At 47.1% G+C, this 16,234-nt stretch overlaps 1 protein-coding gene across 2 annotated transcripts in view; it reads right to left on the bottom strand.

The window, feature by feature from the left end:
- Positions 1 to 4,754, bottom strand: part of PAMR1 (peptidase domain containing associated with muscle regeneration 1) — a 159,392-nt gene extending 154,638 nt beyond the window's left edge. The window contains exon 1 of one of the 2 annotated variants that reach the window (XM_070564795.1): positions 1,558 to 4,754. In XM_070564795.1, the coding sequence (XP_070420896.1) occupies positions 1,558 to 2,095 (538 nt within the window). In that variant the 5' untranslated portion in view covers positions 2,096 to 4,754. The remainder of the gene's footprint in view (positions 1 to 1,557) is intronic. The other variant, XM_070564796.1, reaches the window with a different exon arrangement.
- Between the last annotated feature and the right edge of the window lie 11,480 nt (positions 4,755 to 16,234).

Raw genomic sequence — 16,234 nt, forward strand, 5'->3', positions numbered from 1 at the left:
ATCACATTTGGAGAATAAAGTGACTGGCTAAATGACAGTAAGTAAAAAAAAAAAAATGAGAATGCTGGCAACTGGATAAAAATGTTGGACTTCCTCGAGGGAGGGAAAATCAAGTGGCATGCTGCCAAGAGAGACCTAAGTTTGAATTCTAGTTTCTCCACCTGCGATCTGGGGGATGGGGAGCAAGGCCCATCCCTTCTCCGTGCCTCAGTTTCCTCGTGGGCAAGCCAGTATTATTTCTTTAGAGGACTCGTCCCCAGCAGCCCTCTCCCCCGCGCTAGGTCGGGCGCTGGGTTCTAATGCTCTCACTGCAACCTGCGCGTCTCCCTGGGGTGTCCGCTCCGGCAGCGCTGGGACTCGGATCTGCGGCTTTTACTGCTCGGTGACCAGACCCGGGCCAGACAGACTCTTGGTCGAATGAATGAACGAATGAGCGGGAGCCTGCCTAGGCGTTCTACTTGCACGGCAAGGTTCGAGTCCCTGCGAGTCCCCTGGGAGAGGCGAGGGGGCCAACCTCAGAGCGCACCAGCCCGCAGTGGCCCGCGCTGGCGAGCGCGCTCGGGGAAGGGGGTGTCGGCCCAAAGTTGTTCGCTACAGATGCCGGCTCCACCGGCTGGAGCCCCATCCTCTGTGGCTCGGAGAGATTCCCAGGGATTTACATAAGGCAGGGTGAGTCACACACCGTCGGGAACGGAGAAGGCGAAGGGACCCGCCCCGATCCTCGCCAGCCGGCGGCCGGAGCGCAGCGGGGGTTAGTCTGAAGTTTGCAGGCGGCCAGGCGCTGCCCTGGCGAAGGGGCCTGGCGACACCGCCACCCCCGCGAAGGCCAGGGCGCGTCCTGCCCTCCCCGCCCGACTGCAGCTCGGCGCCGCCCGCTGCGACGCCCCCCGCGCGGGGGCCGCCAGTCGGGCCTTCTCCGGGCCCCCAAGCCCCGGGCCGAGGGGGTGGGGCCGCCTCCCGGCTCGGCAGGCGCCATCGCCGCTTTAAGGGGAAGAGGCGGGGAGGGGCGGGGGAGGGGGCGGGAGCGGCGGCGGAGGGGGAGGGGGATCCCCGCTCCCACGTGGTCCGGCGCCTGTGAATCGCGCCCGCCGGAGGCTCTCACGGAGCAATACAAAAGCAGCTGGGAAGCGGCGGCCAGGCGAGTTCCCAGCGCCGGGCAGAGCCCCGCAGCGCCCCGCGGCCGCGATGGCGCCGAGGCGCCCGGAGCCCCGGAGCCCCCGAGCCGCCGGGCCCGCCTCGCCGCCGGGACCCGGGCGCCCGGGCTCGGCTTGAAGCGGCGGCGGCAGCGGCGCGGCCGGGGAGCATGGGCCGGAGGATGCGGGGCGCCGCCGCCGCCGCGGGGTTCTGGCTGCTGGCGCTGGGCTCGCTGCTGGCGCTGTGGGGGGGGCTCCTGCCGCCGCGGGCCGGGCCGCCCGCCTCCCGGCCGCCCGCAGACCGCCTCCCGCGGCGCCCGGCCCGCAGCAGCGGCCCGGAGCCCGCGCCTCGCTTCCCTCTGCCCCCGCCCCTGGCGCGGGACGCCCGCGGCGGCTCCCTGAAAACTTTCCGGGCGCTGCTCACCTTGGCGGCCGGCGCCGACGGCCCGCCCCGGGAGCCCCCCGGCGAGCGCAGGCGGCACGTGCCAGCCGGACGGCTCCGGCCGGAGGGGCGCGCCGCGGTGCACGGGGGCGTCTTCTGGAGCCGCGGCCTGGAGGAGCAGGTGCCCCGGGGCTTCTCGGAGGCTCAGGCGGCGGCGTGGCTCGAGGCGGCGCGCCGCGCCCGGGTGGTGGCCCTGGAGCGCGGAGGCTGCGGGCGCAGCTCCAACCGGCTGGCCCGCTTCGCCGACGGCACCCGCGCCTGCGTGCGCTACGGCATCAACCCCGAGCAGATACAGGGCGAGGCCCTGTCCTACTACCTGGCGCGCCTGCTGGGCCTCCAGCGCCACGTGCCGCCGCTGGCATTGGCCCGGGTGGAGGCTCGGGGCGCGCAGTGGGCGCAGGTGCAGGAGGAGCTGCGTGCTGCGCACTGGACCGAGGGCAGCGTGGTAAGCCTGACGCGCTGGCTGCCCAACCTCACGGACGTGGTGGTGCCCGCACCCTGGCGCTCCGAGGACGGCCATCTGCGACCCCTGCGCGCCGCGGGGGGCGAGCTGGCCAACCGCAGCCAGGCGGAGCTGGTGGACCTGGTGCAATGGACCGACTTGATCCTCTTCGACTACCTGACGGCCAACTTCGACCGGCTCGTCAGCAACCTCTTCAGCCTGCAGTGGGACCCGCGCGTCATGCAGCGCGCCACCAGCAACCTGCACCGCGGCCCGGGTGGGGCGCTGGTCTTTCTGGACAACGAGGCGGGCTTGGTGCACGGCTACCGGGTGGCAGGCATGTGGGACAAGTATAACGAGCCACTGCTGCAGTCCGTGTGCGTGTTCCGCGAGCGGACAGCGCGGCGCGTCCTGGAGCTGCACCGCGGCCAGGACGCGGCCGCCCGGCTGCTGCGCCTCTACCGGCACCACGAGCCGCGCTTCCCGGAGCTGGCCGCGCTCGCCGACCCCCACGCTCAGCTGCTGCAGCGCCGCCTCGACTTCCTCGCCAAGCACATTTTGCACTGTAAGGCCAAGTACGGCCGCCGCCCGGGGATTTAGCGTCACCCCAGGAAGAAAGAGAGAGAAAGCCCTGCCTGAGGAATGGATGATGGGGGAAGGGCCGTCGCCTCCGCCGCCCCTGGGACCAGCCGGCCAACGCCCACCAGCGGCCCCAGCGCGCAGGCGGCTACAAACTTCGCTTTCACCCACCTGCCTCTTTCTCTCAGTCCCGTGCTGTTTCCTTTAAAGCTCTGGGAGGACGAACTCACCGAGGCGAGAAGTGTAACATTCCTTCCACCCAGCCTATAAAAGGATTCTTTCCTGTGCCAGCACGGAGTTTGGATCCAAAGAAACGGGCTGCCGGATTTTGGCCCCCGGGTAGCCGTCTCTGTGGAGGATACGCCCCCATTCCTTGGCCCCCTTCATTCCCTCTCCGAAAGAGGAAAACTTCTATTTGAGCCATTGAGCTAATTCTGCGATTTCCTACCGAACGCAGCGCTGGTGGCCCCGGAGCAGGGCTGTGACATTGGCTGGTGGAGCCCCCTTCCTGTGCTCTGCCTTTGTTCCAGCTCCGTGATGGTGAGATCACTGTTAAGAGCTGGGGAACCGCTCCGGACAGGACAAAGGGAGCAGAACCTGCAGACCCGGAGAGTTCTGCAGACCTGACAATTTGTGTGATTTGTTCCTTGCCGCCTGTCATTTTGGCCCGAAGGCTACAAACGCAGGGCCGGCTGTGTGCACTGAGTCGAATAATGAATTTCTTCTCCCGCCCCCTCCCAACCGACCAAAATTTTGACAATGATGAGGTTCAACGGAAGGAAAAATCAATTTCATGCACTTTAATTTGTTTTTATTTTAATTTTTTATTAAGAAAAACTTTTTTATTTGATAAAATTTGCCTTCTATGTATATATGTGCATAAAGTGGTGTAAATATACTAAACAAACTTATATTTCAATAAAAGGGAGTTTAAAGTTTAGAGTTTAATTCTTATGGTTTTAACTGTTTGCAGTGTTTGAGGCCCTACCTGGTTTTAGAATGATCTTTAGAGTTTCTTCCTTGTGGACCTGCTTGTAAAACAAAGGATGCATATATATCCCAGCTGTGACTGCGGAACTTCTAGAATTGAAGAAAAGCAGGAGCAGACTCCGTGTCCCGCTCACTCAAATGAACCCTAGCACTCAAAGTTTCAGAGTTCAGCTTAGAATGTGGGGGAAGGAGAGAGAGATGGAAGGAAAGTATTCTATTTCCTGGCAAATAAAACTTTGATGTAAAAGGATTTCGCTGTAATATGTTCCTATATTAATCATATGGCAAATAGAGAACCAGATGTGCAGACTAGAAAACGACAAATGCCCCCTTTTAAACTTACCTGCAGTGGTCACGTGTCGCACGTTATTTTCAGCATTGTAATTACTGTGCATCACAATGTGTACAGATAATAAGCTGAGCACATGTTGCAAACGGGTACAGAAAGCTATAAATTAATTCCTCTCTTTAATCTCCGGGTATAAATTCCATTGCTTCCAGGAGACCATAATCTCCAACATCTGGACTCATCTAGTTCTCTTAAGAGATTATACTGGTTTTTTTCCGGGTACTAATTGCGTGGTCCCCTTAGAGACTCCGTTGTGAGGCCAAGAAAGCGAGCAGTACTTTGTATATGACATTTGGACCCTTACTTCTCAGACTTCCAACTTAGGAAATATTTCTGGGTTTTCTTAAGCTCCCTTTTGACCCATGGAGACGAGGAGGAGGGTTGGTTTTGGTTTGTTTTATAACCTAGTGGTGGGTTTTTTTGTTTGGTTGGGTTTTTTTTTGTTTTTAGGAAGATTGGCCCTGAGCGAATATCCGTACCCATCTTCCTCTACTTTGTACGTGGGACACCTGCCACAGCATGGCTTGAGAAGCAGTGCAAAGGTCCGCACCCCGGATCTGAACCGGCAAACGCCAGGCCAACGAAGCAGAATGTGCAAACTTAACCACTATGCCACCTGGCTGGCCCCTACAACCTATTGGTGTTTTATCTTGGCATTTTATTTGATATCTGGGTCCAAGTGGTCTTGCCTATTATCTTCTTTTTATTTAATGACCTTTAACTCAAAGCAACTTTTGGTTACTTTAATAGTTTTTTATTTGACTTGCATTTGTAAACCCAGGGATTTATAGACTCATGAAGATATTAAACTTTCTCACTCTGCGTTACCACACAGTGTGTAATTTAACTGTTTCATGCCATCCTTATGTTTTTAGTGCCTTGTGCTAAGCCAAATCTTAATGGAAAAAAAAGTCCATAAAGTATTTGTGGTGTAAGCTAAATTTTTAAATACTACAGCCACAGAATGTACTGATAATGGCAAATATATCTTTTTCAAGACATTGTTAGTGTGAAACCTCTGATAGTTACGCCTTTCAAAAAGAAACATTTTCCGTTTCTGATGATTAATAACTATATGAGATTTGCTCCCCAAATTGATGGAAGCTGCTCTAAGAAAAGGATATATAGTCAGCAAACAGCATTTTTGCCGTGATGTTCACTGAGGAAAACGATGAGCAGGGTTATAAGTTTCACGGGTTGCACCGGAAATGCACCGACTCCCGTGTAACTTCAGCACTAGTGTGTTCTGGGCCGGCAGCATTCTCTGCATTCCTCCTAAACTTCAGTTCCAAGCCCAGACTTGACCGTGGTTAACCCAGAGCAAGAAACTAAGCATTATTTAAATGGCTCTTCTCAGATTCTTTAGTGAACCATATCTGCCTGTTCAAGAAATAAGTTTAATTACATGGTGGAGTTGTTAAGGGAACCAAGACTTAATTAGAGAGAGCAAGTTTAACTGTTGCTGTTCCTGTGGATGCTCCATGGGCTGTGGCTGGAAAGAGCAATTAAAGTTTTGCCGTGGTCAGTGAGTACAGCTAGGGCCAAGTCATTTTTCAGATGATGAAAAAAAAGCCTTTCAGGCTGCAGCCTAATGTGGAAAGAGTAATGGGTTCTACAGGCAGACTATATTCTGAATTCTGTCCTTCACTCATTTAGTTTCAACAAGTCATTTAACGTTTATCTGTGAAATGGAGATTCCATCAGAGTGTTGTGGGATTTAAATGTTAACATAAAGCATAAGGGCACATAATACATATTACCAAAAAAAACCTCACTTCTTATTCATCTTCGAAACAAACTCTTGCCTTACTTACACTTCAGTAAACTTCTACTAATTTTCATCAAGGCCAAATCCAGCAGTTTCCAAGATCAGGTTCAGTTGTGAAGCGTAGTAATAAACTAGTTCAAAGATTATTGAGGTTCCCCTCTTCCACTAAAGCAGTGGGTCACATGCTAAGGGCGCAGGTTTGATCTCTGTGTGGGCTCAAGTGGGTGGCTTCTGGACCCGAGCAGACGCCTGCATCAAGGCAGATCTACCATGAATACATGAGCATGATTTGGGGGGAAAAAAAAAAAGGTAGATGGCTCATTGCAAATCCATCTCCGCTCTGGAAAGCATCAAAAAGTGATGAATCTTTGCAAGAAGCATGATCCTCCTCCCAATTCCTTCTGCCAAGAGAGTGCAGGCAGTTAACCTTTTCTCTCTGGAGCTGACCGTTGATTAATGCACTTTTTCAGTGACATTGTTCTAAACTCTATTAAGAATACTCACCTTCCTGTCTTCGAACCAGGAAGAAAAACAAATTATGTTAACACATCTCAACACTTCTCAACCTTCTGCCTACAACTGCAGCTAGGAGAGTCCTCTTAAGGCCTGGAGACTGATTATGTGGGTTAAAGGAGTAAATATTTGTGATGTTCTCAGAGCAGAGCCTGGCACAGAGTAAATGCAGCATAAGAGTTTGTTTATTGCTGGGGTACATCATTTTGTCCTCTAAGTCACAACCAGAGGCACTTTGAGCCCCAGGCAAGATCCTCTTTTGTAATCTTGTTGCATCTCTGCAGTCATGGAACACTTTCTGCACGCTTCTATTTTGGCTCAGGAAGACCAGCCAGAGTGCACGAGTCTGGCAGGAATTGCCAAAAGCCCACAGTTGTCAGCTGGTTGCCTTCTCCCTGAGAATGCCCTCTATGTGAGCTGTCACATGCACGGGGGGTTATTTCTCATGTGGCTCATCAGGGCGGGGAACAGTGAGCTGTGGAATTCTGCACCCTCCGAGCAACCAGTAGTCATGGATCATCCACGCCTGGACACTCATTATTTGTCCCTGCACACACTTGCCCAGTCCCACAGCACAGCTGATCCCATGTAGTGTAAGGTCGGTGGGAGTACTAGAGGAGAGAGGGAAGCTGGTTGACCTAGAAGCACAGGAATTGCTCCAGAAGGGAAGAGAATAGCTGCCAAGGTGGCACAGAAGCCACAGGGCAGGAGTTGACACCCACCTGCAAGCATACGTGGATCGTTAGATCTGACTCATAAGTGAATTGGGAAAGTCACTTCCCCTCTCTGGCTCCAGGTGTCTTACCTGAAACTGAAGGTGTTTGACTAGATTTCCAAATTTTTCAACCAGAACTCACAATAAGACACACACTCAACATTGTGACTCAGCGCACATACACAGACACACAACTGAAACAAAAGTTTCACAAAACAGTATGTACAACACACTTCTAACAGCCAATCCAATTTTACTCAATTCCTCCTCTTCCGCTACTTCACAATGCTATTTGTGCCCCTCTAAACCGATCTCATAACTCGTCAGCGGGGCACAGCCTACACACTATGGAAAACACTGGATTCTGTGATGAGTAAGCTCCCTTCCAGCTCTAAGATTCCAGGGAAATTCCATTTATGCCCAGTTTAACACCTAAGACAATTTTTTCCCCAAAGTGAATGCAAACAAATTTCAATTTTGTATACTCTTTTAAAAACAAAAAGCTGAAGTGTTTTATTTCAAAATATGATTAGGAGAATGGTTCAAAATCTTACATAGGCTCTTTTTATAAACACCTTTAAAGTCCTCTAAATGTGGGCAGTAACTTTCGGTCTGTTCCGACCATGCATGAGCAAATGCCACGTTGTGGGGCTTGGGAGGGAGAAAGTTCCTTGCATCTCTGCCTCGACATGGCCCAAGGACAACTCAAGAGGACAGTTTCCTTTCAGTATATTCATAAAGATCAGATGCAGGAGTCATAATTTTTTAATGTGACTGTTTTACCAATTTCTTTTTCTGTGTCCTGCTGTGGGGGAAACTGCATTAATAAACTATGTCTCAATGCTGCCTCGCTGGAATTTTTTTCTCTGCAGGACTCCACCAAATATAGCTGAAGGAATGCTCATTTTGTTTATCTTTTCAACTTTCTTTCCATTTTGGATATGTCTTCTTGACACTTTTGAAATTTTTCCCTTAAGGGTACCTTAATATATTTTTTTAGGGGAATAGAGAACTAATTGTTCGTTGAGTAACAACAACGACAACAAAAAAGAACTCTTTTTTTCCCCTGTCTTTGGTGCCATATGGCATCTTTTACAGTTTTAACAGTTATTTTACACCCTATCCAGGAAAATTAAATAGCTTATGGGACTGGCATTTTTCCAGCACCAGCTCACAGATTTTACTTTGCTGAGAAATTGTGGGTTAATAATAGAGAAATGTCACTTTTAATTTGATGGTCCTACATTATGCATTTGTCTCCGCCTGTTTACACCTTCCCTTCAGTGATTTGTTTTAATGCTCATTAAAGACTTTCTTCCCACCCTACAAACAGCCTGGAGAAGCAAGGCGAGTGGGGAATGACCGTGGCCATGATCTTTTTTCTAATTTTTATTTTTTAGTTTTGATACAATATACAGAAGATAAAATTTGCCATTTTAACCGTTTGTAAGTGTACAATTCAGTGATATTATACTATCAACGTTGTACAGCCATACCGCTATCTATTTCCAAAAATTTTCATCACCCCAAATAAAAACTCTGTCAACATTAAGTAATAATTCCCCATTCCTCCCTTCCCCCAGCTTCTGGTAACTTCTAATCTACCTTGTCTCTTTGTGAATTTGCCTGTTCTAGACATTCCATATGAGTGGAATCGCTTACTCGTCCTTTTGCGTCTGGCTTAGCCATGATCTTGGTCATGGAGGCAATATGATAGCATGTAAGCGATATCATTTGGGAACTGGAAAAACTGTATTTGAGTCTAATTTCCACATTTAATAGCCCTGGACTTTCAGACCAATTGATGTCCTCATTTTCCTCATCTGGAAAGCAATGGGAAGACTAGGTGTTCTCTAGAATCCCCTTCGACTCTAGAAGAATGCCATGTTTTTATGTACAGCAACGCTGCAAATAAATTCCATCCCTAAGTTCTAGTTTCTTTTCTCTACTTGAAGATTCAAGAACTTTTTAGGTGCCTCCTAAAAAGTCCCAGGTCATGTGCTAGGCATTGTGGATTCAGTGGTGAGCAAGATAGGGAAGGTACCTGCCAGCAAGAAGCTAGTGGGGAAGATGGGAGATTACGTAGCAGAAACAATGTGTGCTCAATGTGTGCTCAGTGCTCCGGCAGAGGAAGTCCTGTGGGACCGTGTAGCAGGGCTTCAAAAGCTTGTCTAGGGGGAGGTCAAGGAAGGCTTACAAACTGGCTTTGTGCTTATCCTTGAATTTTAGGAAAGTCTTGAAGGAAAGGAAGCTACAAAAAGACAGATTTCTGTAGTAGTTCTGAAGATGTCAGGCTGACAAGCCCACAGGAAGGCGTGATCTCCGTGGCTGGTCCTGGAGGGCAGGTGTTCCAGAGGCAAAGGCTGCCCGTTGGTAGTCTGCCACAAGTGATTCCTTTTAACAACCTCTCCCCATGGTGGGCTTGAAGCTTCTCTGCAGCAAGGATCCACCTGCTTTCTGCATGACGATATGCACTTAAATATTAATCCCCCTGAGGGCGGGTTCATGGGAGGGGTTATGCTGCAGGAATTCATATCATAGGGAATTACTTCTGTCAATAATATTAATAACTCCCTTTTGGGGGAACATTTACTAACAAACAAGCCTTTGTGGAGGCATTTTTGAGGGTTGTTATGGAATTAGCAGTGATAACTATGGATTGAATATTTATTTTACAGATGTGGAAACTAAGGCTCAAAGAGTTTAAGTAAACTTCCCACAGGGCTGGAAGAGGTGGGGCTGTGGCTTGAAGACAGATCTGTCTAATTGCAAAGAGTAGTTGATACTTTTTCTTTTTTGTCTTCCTTTCTTCTATTTTTAAATATTAGTGTTTTCTAATTGGTTTCTTTTGAGATCTTCTCTTTGTCTTTGTTGTCTTGTAATTTCATTATGATGTATTCAGATGTGGATTTATTTTTGTTTTTCTCCAATAGGAACATGGTGTGTTTCTTAAATCTGAGTCCTTTCTTTATCAGTCTAGAAAAGTTCTCAGTCATTATCACTTCAAATATTTTCTCTCTCTTAGTCTTTCTATTCTCTATTTCTAGAAATATTATTGAGCATATGTTAGGTCATCTCTTTCTATCATCCATGGCCCACGTCCTCTTATATATTTCCCATCTCTTAATCTTTCTATGCTGCCCTCTGGGTAATTTCCCCGGATCTGTCTTCTAGTTCACTAATTCTCTCTCCAACAATGTCTAGGCTACTGTTTTATCCATCCCTGATGTTTTGTTTTGTCTTTTTAAATTCTATGACTATATTTTTATTCCCAACAGTCATATTTGGTTCTTTTTTAAAGAGACTTTCTTTTTTAGAGCAATTTTAGGTTCATTGCAAAATTCCAACAGAAGGTACAGAGATTTTCCGTATACCCCTTGCCCCGACACATGCATAGCCTCCCATTTATCAACATTTCCAAACCAGAATTTCCCATCAGACATTTCCCACCAGAGTGGCTCATTTGTTACAATGGACAAACCCACGTTAACACATCATTAGCATCCAAAGTCCATGTTTAAGTTAAGGATCCCTCTTGATGCTGTTCATCCTATGGATTTGGACAAATGTATAATGACATGTATCCACTATTCTAGTATCTTATAGGGTAGTTTCACTCCCCTAAAAATACTCTATATTCCACCTATTCATTCCTCCCTCCTCCCTAACCCCTGGCAACTACTGATCATTTTATGTCTCCATAGTTTTGACTTTTCCAGAATGTCACATAGTTGGAATGATACAGTATGTAGCCTTTTCAGATTGGCTAATTTCACTTAGTAATATGCATTTAAGTTTCCTCCATGTCTTTTCATGGCTCGATAGCTCACTTCTTTTTCGTGTTGAGTAATATTCCACTGTCTGAATGTGCCACACTATTTATCCATTCACCTATTGAAGAGCGTCTTGGTTTCTTCTAAGTTTGGGCAGTTATGAATAAAGCTGCCCTAAACATTTGTGTGTAGATTTTTGTGTGGACGTAAGTTTTCAACTCCTTTGGGTAAATACCAAGGAGTGCAATTGCTGGGTCATATAGTAAGATTATGCTTACTTTTGTAAGAAACCGACAAACTGTCTTCTAAAGTAGTATTTGGTTCTTTTTCAAAACTTCCTAGTCATTTTTATATTTTCTTCTTTTCTCATCTTTTCAAGATGTACTCAATTTGGCATATTGGATCACTTAAAAATGTGTATCTGATTACTCTAGCATCTGGCATCCTGGGGTGGTCTCATCCCTCTGTTTGCGTGTTTCCTGACTTTTGCACATGTGAGTTGCCAGGTGAAATACAGGACACCCAACTGACTTTAAATTTTACATAAACAATGAATAATTTTTTAGTGTAAGTATGTTGCATGTAATATTTGAGATATGCCTTATTAAAAATTATTTTTTATCTAAAATTCAAAGTTACCTGGCTGTCTCATTTTGGCATCTGACCCACAGATGCTTTGTATTTTGTAATTTTGGATTGTAAGCTTATGTTCATCCAGCTTTCATCTGTGACACTCCCATTTTTGGGGGGTTGAAGATATGTCCTTCCCAGGAAGTTTTCATTTCTTTGGATCAGGCACTCCAGGGTTAAAAGCAAAACTGACTCAGTTTTCTGTTAACTATTTTGCCTGAAAGTTGAGGTTCTAGAAGGTAGTGCAAATTCAAATACTAAACATGTATGATGACAGGAGAAGTCTTCCCAGAGACTTTCATTTCCCCCAAGCAGAGTTCAGTCTAGGACAGTCAATCCTCTCTCATATCTCTTTGTTAGAAGGATGGAATTTTCCTTTGAGGGTCTTAGTTTTACGGAGGGTCTTGGAAAGATCCAAAGCCATCCCACCTTCCCAGCTGAGGAACATTAAACCGAAATCACCTGATTACGGAGATCGGACACACACACGCGAGCGCGCGCACACACACACACACACACACACACACACACACACAATCAGGGCAGCCCTAGTTTCAGTTCACACTTATCACTCTGATTTTGATTCTCTCTTTGTTTTAGACCCCTGGGGGTCTTCCTTACATTTTTATGAGCTCAGCTATGCATTTAAAGAGATGTTTGTTATATTTTATAAAACACTTATAGATGTTTTATAGAGGGAAGGTTTTTAGGTCGTACAGTTTGCCTTATTGGTGGAAACAAAGTCCACCTGAGCTCTTTCTAAACCCTGCTATCAAATCCTGCTCGCAATAAGCTGGCCTTACTGGAGGATGAGATGCCCTATTTGGTTATTCAGAGAGATTTTCCCACAGTGGAGACATTTACTTTAATAGGATTTGACCTGAAATAATCTATGAAACGAGTGACCCAGGAGCCAATAACAAATTCTGTTCTGTTTGCCGCTAGCAAGTTTAAGATATAAGCCAGGAAAATGATTAAAAAGGAAGAAAGGAAAAGATCAGGACCAAGAGGGAAGGGGAATGGGGAGAGATTGTTAAAAGGAATCACTTGTGGCAGATTGCCAACGGCAGCCTCTGCCTCTGGAACACTTGACCTTCAGTCAGCATCAGAGCCAGCAAAAGTGATGCCACATTGCAGGCAAAGGAGCCAGCGCCTCTGCAGGTTACATTTAGGATTAAAGAAAGGTCAAGTCACTTCAGGGAAGATTACTTTCCATCTGCAGTCAGCTTCCTGCCTCCACCGCAGCTCCCAACTAGGCAAAGTCCGGCCATCACAGCTTTGTCTTTGGCTCCTTGACACGGAAGACCACACTCCGCCAACTTTGTGAAGAAAACAAAGCCTTTGCCATCACACAAGAATCTCAACTTTGCATTTCTAGGGGCAGCTCATTCGGTTTCGTCACTTAGTGAGAGCATCTCTAGTGACCCATTAGTAACATCAAAAAATGCTAAGGAAGGAAGAGGTTAAGCATCTTTGACTTCTCAAGGCATCAAGCTAAGAAAAGACGTCCAAAAAAAGTTGCTTCACGGCTCTCTTCTCCTCCATCTGTTTGCGGTTGAGATCCAAGCAAACTCTCCCTAAAATATAACATTAATGACCCAACTCCGCAGAAGTGTGTCTCTTTTCTGATGCCACGATTCTGGCTGCATGACTCATACGATACAAATTATTGTAATGCCTCTAGATTTAGCAACTCAGAAGTTGGTGTTCCATGTGAAATCCCCACTGGGTTATTTTCAAGTAATTACTCATGGCCCAGGTATGTGCAGCATGTATCAGTACAGTTCTGTTGGTTATTAGACTATTGAAATACTTCCAGCTTGGTTGATAAATGCCTACTGCTCAGAGTTCCCAGAGTGCCTCTCTCACTTTCCCAAGCACCCCAGCCCTTCTCCTGAACAATACCCCACACCTTCTCATGATCCAGCAACTAACAGGTTAACACCTGGAACAGCAGGAAGTCTCTTGGACCCGTGCCCAGCACAAAGACCAAGAGTACATTCTGATTACTCCTTATATAATTTAAATAACATCCCCTGGACATAAGCTATAATGGTACAAATTCCTCAAACAGTGGAGTTGTCATCCTAAGCCCTATCTTTGGTTCCCCTGCTTTATTCAAAGCCTTCATTTATTTGGCAAGCAGACATTGGGCATCTATTCATTTCACAGATATTTCCTGGCTACTTACTTTGGTTCAGGCACTGTGTTGGGTGGTGAGGACAGGTCAGAAACTAGAGAGACAAAGTTTCCGATCTCTGGAGTGTAGAGTCTGATAGAGGAGACAGACATTAAGCAAATCATTACTGTAATAAATGGGATGACAGGAAAATACATGGACCTGTGAGAGTGTTAATAGGGAACCACCTCACTTTGGAGGCTGAAGGATGCGGCATTTAAACAAGAGCAATGAGTGGAAGCCAGCCAGCATAAAGGGGAAAAGAAGGAATGGAAAGCATTTCAGTCAGAAGGAATTGCATGTTTGAGAGAAGGAGCTTGCTGTTCAGAAATGAAAGGCCAGTGGGATTGGAGAGTGGTTCCAGAAGAATGGCAGGATGTGAGGCTGCCAAGGTAAGCAGACACCTACTGAGTGCCAGCCCCAGAGGGCAGGAGATGCACAGCATGGCCTTGCCCCTTGGGAGACACTACAGCATGGTGGTCAAGGGCTCGGTTCCAGAGGGTGACTCTCTGGGTTCCAAGCCTGGCTCCCTTTTTTGGCTCTGTGCCCTTGGGCATTTATTTATGCTGTCTGATCTTCAGCTTCCTCATCTGAAAATAAGGATAATAAGACCTACCTCTTATGAGTTAACATGTAAAACACTTAGAAAAACAGCTAGCACACAGTATGGAAATAGGAAATATGAGGAATTGACCGCTAGGACACAAGAAAGAAGTAAAGTCACAGACAGGTGAAGTGGCTTCTTTTCTACCCATTTCCACCCAATTCAAGGGTATCATACAGTGAAATAGTCTGTGTTTAATAATCCCATTTAAAGACATCCAACATTTTCTGTGTTGTCGTCACATCAATAATTCACGAGCTTACTTGTTGACACCTTCTTGTGACCCCACTCTATCAAAAGCAGGTCCCGTACATATTTGGGGGTTCGCTACTGACTCTTCCCTGAGCCAGTCTCTTAGCATATTCCTCAAAAGAAAAGCCACGGAGACCTGCTGATAAAGGAAGATCATCCAGACAGTGTCAAAGAAACGAGGCCACATCTACAGAGTTGTTAAAAAAAAAAAAAAGAACATCAAAGAGGATTAAATCACCTTTCTGAAATCAATCACAATGAGGAATAGAAGGAAAAAGAAAATCCAACTAGAAAAGGCACACAAAGGACCAGCAGCACTTCTGACAGCTTTACAAAAGACTTTCCGGAGCGCTTGGTTGGTGCCTGTAGAAGTGAACAGGGCCCTAGGAGGAAACAAATCACCCTCGGACGCCATCCCAAGATTACAGATCCCTGGGATTCTGTGAAGCCGTCATCAAAACCATCATCCCATTAATTACCTGGGCAGGAATGGGGGAAATTGGAGGTGAAAAAGGCTGATTGAGTTCTTAAGTCTTTCCCCAGAGTATGCCACATGGAGATCACTCTGCAAAGTACACTCTCATGACCTCAATAAACTTTGGGATTATTCAAGCTAAAGGCAGGGATCTCTTCCTTTGAGGTTATCATTTTCTGCAGTCTGGTGGGCCTTGGAGTTTTTCCACTGATCTGTGCTGCCACCACATTCTGTGAAAGACCATGCTGGTGAAGTTCAGTTGGCATGACCATCCCCTTTGCAGAAAGAAACCACAAACATTTCCCACCAGGAGGCCCAAGAAGGTGGAGTGAACATTTGTCATGGTTGTGGCCACCCAGCACCCATTTCTTCAAGAGCATCTGGTTTACTTTGGGAAATGATTCTGTTATGGGTCATTTTGTTCAGTTCTAATCTAGATGGCTTCACAGTCGATAAGTGGACATTTGATCTAAATGCAATTAATTGGATTCTCCCTCCTAAGACTTTGCTTCTTAAGCAAGAAAAAATAAAAAATTTAAAGCCTGTTTATTCCAGCTAGTGAGACAGCCAAGGAGTTCCTGCTACCAGAACTTTCTGCAGCTGCCTGGCACCTGTCTATTCCAAGCCACCTGCTTCAGACATCCTTTCAAGTTTGTGAGCATATCATTTCCTACCATTAAATTCCCCTTTGGCTTATGTTTACTAGAGTTTGTTTCTGTTGCTTCCAATTAAACATCTCTAACTAAAAGAGAATATTCAAAAAGTAGGAGGGGTAGAAATGATGTCTGGAAAGATTCTCCAACGACAGAGATCTTACCTAATGCATTGTCACAGGGATAGATGAGGATGAAGACTACGGGGCCGGGGGAGGAAGAGCATCTGCCTCTCCCCATCAACTTGATTGGGTGGTGGCCTTTGGTCTGAAGGGAACCCTGTTCTCGCCTGGCCCTGGAGTGTTGGAAAGGCAGGCTCAGGGCATCATGGTTTCCCTTGTGCTCAGTAGTGTGTTGGTAAATGTTCAACAATCGGGTTTGGTTAGGGAGAGGGGAGAGGGGCTGATGTGTAATGTTTGCCAATTTCCATGGTGTAAATGCTCCCAATTTCAAGCTACCGATGTGCTGTCACTGGTCGCAGAGTCCGGAAGAGATGTGCGCCGTCTGCTCTCCTAAGCCAGCGTGAGCCAGCTCCGCCTCTACCCTCTAATTGTGGCAGCTGCATAGGAAAGCTTCTGGGTAATAACAACGGCTAACATCTAGTCGGCACTTGACCGTGTGTGAGGCAGCGTTCTAGGCACTGCACATGTGTTATCTCATTTAATTTAATCACAACCTCTGAGGCAGGTACGAGTCTTATCCCCATTTTACAGATCAGGAAACTGAAATACGAAGAG

Source organism: Equus przewalskii, chromosome 11 (assembly GCF_037783145.1).
Source record: "Equus przewalskii isolate Varuska chromosome 11, EquPr2, whole genome shotgun sequence".
Classification (NCBI taxonomy): domain Eukaryota; kingdom Metazoa; phylum Chordata; class Mammalia; order Perissodactyla; family Equidae; genus Equus; species Equus przewalskii.